General features: G+C 32.0%; 1 protein-coding gene across 1 annotated transcript; it reads right to left on the bottom strand.

Annotated features, from left to right (window-relative positions):
- On the bottom strand, window positions 1,021–3,253 carry LOC18602288 (2-alkenal reductase (NADP(+)-dependent)). Its single transcript, XM_018119073.1, has 3 exons — window positions 3,011–3,253; window positions 2,185–2,362; window positions 1,021–1,112 (listed from the first exon to the last, which is right to left on the bottom strand). The coding sequence occupies exons 1-3, from the start codon at window positions 3,251–3,253 to the stop codon at window positions 1,021–1,023; spliced, it is 513 nt and encodes a 170-aa protein (XP_017974562.1).

Here is a 7,133-nt window from a genome sequence, read left to right as displayed (position 1 = left end):
ATCCCCTTTTGTAGGACAATCCCTTTTAATATGCCCATACCCTTTGCATTTAAAGCATTGAACATTGTTGAATCTAGACTTGCCACCCTTAGATCCCTTACTAGTTGACTTCCTCCTATTAGCCTCAATTACTAATGCCAAGCCATTTGGATCTCTATCCCATTCTTTACTTTTCTTTCGGGCTTCACGAGACATTAACGTTGCTTGTGCTTGTTCTAACGTTATTGTATCCATCCCATATATAAGAGATTCCACAAATACCTTATAGGAGTCTGGAAGCGAAGCCAGGAACAATAGTGCCTTTTCCTCTTCCTCCACCTTGACATCAACCTTCTTCAACTGATCAATGATCCCATCGAATTCATTCATATGCTTCATGAGGTCCCCATTCTCCTCCATCTTTAAGCGATACAACTTTCGCATAAGCTGCAACTTGTTAGAAAGACTTTTCGTCAAGTAAATTTTCTCTAACTTTGCCCATAATCTTATAGCAGAATCCTCATCAATAAGATGATTAAACACATTATCTCCAATGCAAAGCCGAATAGTGCTCACACACCTTTGCTCCAACTCTGCCCATTCAACATCCTTCATGTTATCTGGTTGCCCTTCCTCCTTTCCTAGCAAGGGGCGCATTAAACCTTGCTGCACAAGGAGATCTTTCATCCTTCTCTGCTACTGCGTGAAACTAGTCTTCCCATCAAACTTCTCAATTGAAAAATTCGTAGAACTAGTAACTTTCGACATCCTTGTTGAATCTTGAATTTACCGAACCCGAAGCTTTGATACCAGTTTGTTGTGAAAATTGCCCAAGAATCAACAAAGATAAAATCCAGAGAAAATAAGCAAATAAAAAAACACAAGAATTTACGTGGTTCGGCCTCTTGCCTACGTCCACGAAGTGAAACTTTTCTTCTATTATTGAGAATTTAAAGTACAATAAATTGACCTTTATGGTTCCCCAAAACAACCCAAGATCCCTTGCACACTCTTCCTCAATAACCTCCCAAGAACATTCACTCAAACCACTCTAGCTCCACCTAGAGCAAAAGATAGAGTTACAAGATGTTCCTTTTCTAGAGCTCTCAAAGCACTACTTTCAATTCTAAAGCCTAGAAATTCACTTTTATAGTATAAAAGTCCAAAGTAGAATGTGATTAGGATTCGATGTGGAATAAGAAGTTTAAAACTATACAACAACTTAATATTGTATATAAACAAAAATCTTAATCAAATAAGATCTAGAATTCTAGTCAACCTAAAACTCAACAAGAGGTAACAAAAATGGTGAGATATCTGTTATTCATTGCAGTACAGGTGAGCAGCTAGCAGACATTTTCACCAATGGGCTCGATAAAGACACATTTGAAAATCTAAGAGCTAAACTCAAAGTCTACAATTCAAGCTTCTAAGAGGTGTGTTGAAGATGGAAGCTTGCTGCAACCATGGTGTGTAACATCCAGTAACTCTGGCGTGTAACATCTTGAAACCTTGACATGTAACATCTTGGAGCCACATGGTGTGTCACATCTTGAAACCATGGTGTGTAACATCTAGCGGCTCTGGTGTGTAATATCTTGCAATTTTGGCATGTAGCTTTCAGAAGTTGTAGCGTGTAGCGCATTATGATCTTGGTGTGTAACATCTGTGTTACACGTGCTGCTGTTTTTTTTTTATTTCTTTTTATTCTTGTCATTTTTTGTTTAATTTTAGCAGTCTGTTAATGTATTTAGCTTGAAAAATTTCAAGTGTAAAAAGACCTCTGGTTTGTTGTTGCTTTGGAGAGTGTGAGTGCTAGATCACCATATGACATCGTTTTTTTTTTTTCTTTCTTTGTAAAAGTCTTGATATAAAAGACTCCTTTTAGCTATTATTTTGTATAATAGAAATAGTCTTCTGCCCCAAAAATATTTTTCTCTCTTCCATGTTTCCTTGAACTCCATTGTTATTGACCATATTCATAAGATAAATATCTTTATGAAAATCTAACAGTCCTGGACTGGTAAAATGGTTGGATTCTCTCTGCAATATCCAGATGGCATGTGAAATTTTAATTGACGTATGCGGCTGATATGGCTAAACAAACATGCATGAAGACATCAGTCTGCAGTACTATTTTGCACTCAAAATGAAAAAGAGATTAAATAAAAAAAATAAAAATCATTTGACTGTAAAATAACTTACCAAGAATCCCAGCGTAGTAGGAAAGAGGGACATCCGTATGCCTGATTTTGAAGAGTCTTTCAGGTCTTGCTATGAAACTGTATTCTTCCCATCCTCTGGTTCGCCAAACAAAGTCACCTTCCTGGAAGCCGTGGTGCGTTGAATCCAAAACTTGAGCCACTCCAAACCCAGTAATGGGCTACAAGTGTTCATCAAGGGAGGGAAAACAATCACTATATAAGCAGCCATACTAAATGGCCATCTCCCTTCTTTTTTACGATAAGTAAAAGTCATCTCACTCACTTCATTACTAAACATGAAGGCCATATATTCTTATGAAGCCTGATGGTAAGTTCAAGAAGCGTGTGCTGGGTTATCATCTTATTATACTCCTAAACCCGAGCAGAAATGTTTAAATTGTCAAAATGACTTTGAGAAATCATAATGCTTCCACTCAAACTTATTCATTACAAGCATCCCAATTATGGTAACCATAATCAATGCCCAAAATTTTAAATCATTAATAAGAAAAGAAGAAGTTCATGAAATTTAGCAGGAATTGAAAATATTCTATATGCTTCCCAAAGAAGGATGTAATACTCTTCTATCAATTTAACCAAACTTTGTCCTGTGAACAATTGAAGTATGGAATACATAACACTTTTTAAATTCATATTATTCGGTCAAAGGGAATCAAAAACTGAGAATTTCAGTTGAGGAACAACCCCTGAAAGAATTACACATGTAATCAACAAAATCTGAGTCATAGGCTTCGGCTTCAGCTTATCATTGCAATTTCAGCACGTGAGGAAGCAAATAAGAAAGCCGAGAGAGAGGGAGAGCATACAGAGCCAGGAGGGAAGGGGGTAAACTCGGGATCTTGATCATTTCGCATGCGAAGTCTCATGTAAGGATCACAAGACAAGTAAAGGTTCGTGACCAGCACAACTCCTTTGTGGTTTTCTGGTATCTTCGAAGTCATGGTACTAAAGCTTATGTACATGTCTGATTCTTTTGGAAAACCGGTCACGTAGTCCCTCAGTATCACCCTTTTGTTCCTCACCACTTCTGGAACATCGTCCTTTGCCATTTCTAATACAATAGTAATATAAAAAGGAAAAGGTTTGTGTGTATGGTTTTACCTTGTTCAACTTTGGTGTGATTTATACATTTCCGAAAGAATTTAATAAATCGTGATATTCACACGAGAATGTCTTTTTTTTGTAATTCTTTTTCAAAAAAGTGAATTTTAATTATACAATCGATATGCTATTATTCGTCTCAAGTTAGAACTGTTAAAGACTCTCGTTAGTATGAAAATCGACTTAATAGTACTTACTGATAAAATATGTGAAAATCTTGATGAATTTCATGTCAAAACTTTACTTTTGACACGAAACAGCAAATTAATTATTTTTAACTAATTAACAAAGTAAAGTGAATGTAATAAACAGTAGCATTTGTCCAAATAATAAATGATAGATGCTTATATCCGTTATTTATTATTCAAAGAGTAAGATTTAAAATGTGTAAAAAATAATAAATATAGTAAATATAATAGAGTATTGAGCATTTGAAGTTTTTGTTTTTGAAAAGCCAAATTATTATTTAGCTTCAGCACCGTAATGCTATTTTAGGTCTCTTGCTTAAAATACTCACGTGACATGAGTCGCACCGATCTGGGCCAAGAAAGCCTGTACATTTGTCAGATGGACCAGCCATTGAATATACAATGGCGTACACTCACCAAAAGATCCTAAAGGCTCTCGTCAAAAGTCGACTTAATAATATGTATATATTTCTTATTTAAAAAAATTAAATTTGAATTTTTTAAATAAAAAAATTTCAACTAATGAAAAACTTCAAACCAAAGAGTAGTATTTAATTCGAATTGATTTTTTTAAAAAAATTATGAATTTTGTGAAATAAAAAAATTTAAAAACTTGAAACCACAATGAAAAAAAATTAAAAAATTAAATATAATTTTTGAAAAATTTTCTAAAATATTTCAAAAAATTTAAATAAATTATTATTTCTCTGTTATATTTAATTAAACTTATATATTTTTATTTTGACTCAAAATAAATTTTTATAATTAAAAATTAATTAATTATTTTAATTAAAATATCACTTATTATTTTATATTAATGAATAGTGATGTAAAGATAATGTTAATGTGTCAGATAATATTATATGATCATATCATCATATTACATTATTATGCATTATGACATATCATCATATTATGTTAACATCATATGATATAAGATGATAAATAGTTTTTTTTTTACTAAAAACAAAATAAAATAACAAAAGAGAAAAAAGAAAAAAATTTAAAAAAAAAAAGAAAAAAAAAGGGAAAAAAGAAAAAATAGAAAAAGGAAAAAGGAGAAATGAGAAAAAAAAGAAGATAATGTCGAGTAGCTTAGCTGATTCAGAGGCTCAATTCCTCTCTCAAACCATCGTTCCCTCGGATGGTTTTTTCTTTTCTTTGCTGATGTTTTCTTTGCAAGTGATTCTATTCTTCCAGCATTCACCTGATGTTTTATGTAGTCGACTGAGGTTTTCCCTCTGATCAGGGTTTGTTTGTTTTGTCTTCAGTTCTCCCCTTTCTCTGTAGCTTTGGTTTTTTGATCTTGATTTGATTTGCTTTGGCTTGCCTTTGCTCTTTTGGTGGTTTGAAAATTGTGTACTTTCTGGCTCTCTCCTTTCTTGTGTTGGATCTCTCTCGGTGTTTCCATGCTGTCTTTGCTGTTTGTGGCTGTTCGAGATTCCTGAATTTGTTTGGTCCGGGCTTTCACCTATCATGAAATTTCTTCTTCTTACTGGAATGTCTCACTTCATTAAGCTGCTCTTCTTTTTGGCTCGTCGGAAGGTGGAGATCGTCAGCTTTCTCTTTGTGAGGAGGCTTGTGTCGTCTTCAGAGTGCTTTTGGGGCCTCCCTCTTCCTCGGAGGCTTTTCTTGGTCGTTCCTTATGTTTGAGTTCGGGCTGCGATCTCTCAACTCTCCTTCACGATGGTTCGATGATGGTAGTTTGTGCTTGACCCTGTCTTCTTTGCTGGTCTTTGTACGATGCCGGGGATGCTTTCCTGTCAGCTTGTAGCTTGAGACGGGCGTGCTGGCTGATTGGTGGGTTGCTGTTCTCAGCTTCTATGAGCGTGTTAGGGTGCTCTCATTCTGCCTCAAGATTGATGCTGCTTTGTCGTTCCTTTGTTCTGGGTATGTAATGGATAAATTTTGTGTAGGTAGTCAAGGGTCGTGATTGCTTCGGTCTTTTAAGTTTGGTTTAGGACTAACCGTTATGCCACGAGAGTCTTTTGCATACTACAATCAAGATGAGAGCTGGTATTGAGGTTAATAAAATCACTGAAAACAAATTAATCAATTATTAAAATTTATTTAATTTAAAATAAAAATTTAATAAAATTAATAAAATTAATAATAAAAATAAAATTTTATTTAAATTTTTAAAAAAATTAAGTGCTAAATCTAGAAAATGAAAAATTAAAGCCTATCCAATTGGATTTATATAATTGCCTGGTCTAAGTTGAAGTTGTCTCTAGTCGTCACTTGATTTACAGAAGAAAATTTTCCTAGAAAGGTGTGGGAAGTGTAACAAATGCTGTAGACGTAGGCACTCAGCCATTCCAGCCAAAGACTAATGTTATGACGTGTCATTTCAGAAGTGAAATTCGGTGGTATTTTGGACAGTAGCAGCAAAAAGCCAAAAGTAACCGCACCCAGGGGCGGAGGGTCATGCATGGCTCTCAAAATTTTTAAAATTATTTATTTATTATATATATTTTTAAAAATTTATTTATATATTTTAAAATTCTTTATTTATTATATTTGAAATGATTCTTTCAAAATAATTTTTATTTAATGATTAATATAAATACAAAATAATAAATGACCATTATAACCCTTATTCAATTTTATTTTAATTTTTAAATTTCTCTACCCTTGTTTTTCTCTCTTTCTTTTTTTTTTTCTATTCTCTTTTAATTTTTTATCTTTACTTTACTCTCTTTTATATAACTCAACAATGAACCATGCTTTATTTTTTAAAAGAGATTTATGAATTTGTGAGTTTAGACAAACAAAGATGAAACTATTCACTACAATTATATAAAATTAAGAAAAAGTAAAGTTTTTATCTTTTTTTTATTTATATGACTTAACTATTTACATATTTGATCATTTTATGAATTCTTATATATCGTATTTAACTTTTTATATTTTATGCATTGTAGTTTTATATTTAATATTTTAAGTTTAAATAAAAATAAAATATTAAATATTGACTACATTAATTTTTTTAAGTTTTATTAAAGTATGACTAAGTTGAAAATAATTAACAAATTTTAAAGAAAAACGTAAATCATCTAATTAATTTTTTTATAATTGAGCCATTAAGCCATCTGAAGTCAATTTTAAAAAAATTGTTAATTAAATTCAAAATATTAATCTTAAAATTTTTAATTTTTATTCTTTTTCGTCATTGATTCTCAATAAAAATTGACTAACTCTACTCCTGACCACAATTTTCATTCTATAATTTTATGGAGTTTTATAAGTTTACACATCCAATGTCCAACATACGTATAAACGCACAGAAACTGGGCGTACATTGTATATGTATACCTTTTTATCTGTTGACTATAAAGCAGAACATATTTTTGAGATTCAAGGCACAATGGGCCCACCAGGCAATGGGGACAAAGCATCGTAAGTGGAACTTGTGCCAGGATCCAGCTCCATTCCAAAGTGAAATTTCATTTTCCTTCGTCCCTGCCTTTTTTTTTTTAATTAAATAAATATAATATTTGAAAAAATATTTAAATTTATTTAAAAATTTTAAATAATTTTGATATAATATCTATAAAATTTTTAAATTATTTAAACAATTCAAATAAACCATTATACATTTATTATGTTTAATCAAACTTATATACTTTTATTTTGAACC

This window comes from Theobroma cacao, chromosome 4 (genome assembly GCF_000208745.1).
Source record: "Theobroma cacao cultivar B97-61/B2 chromosome 4, Criollo_cocoa_genome_V2, whole genome shotgun sequence".
Lineage (NCBI taxonomy): Eukaryota > Viridiplantae > Streptophyta > Magnoliopsida > Malvales > Malvaceae > Theobroma > Theobroma cacao.
The sequence above is the reverse complement of the archived record's forward strand: the minus strand, read 5'-3'. Positions and strand labels throughout refer to the sequence as shown.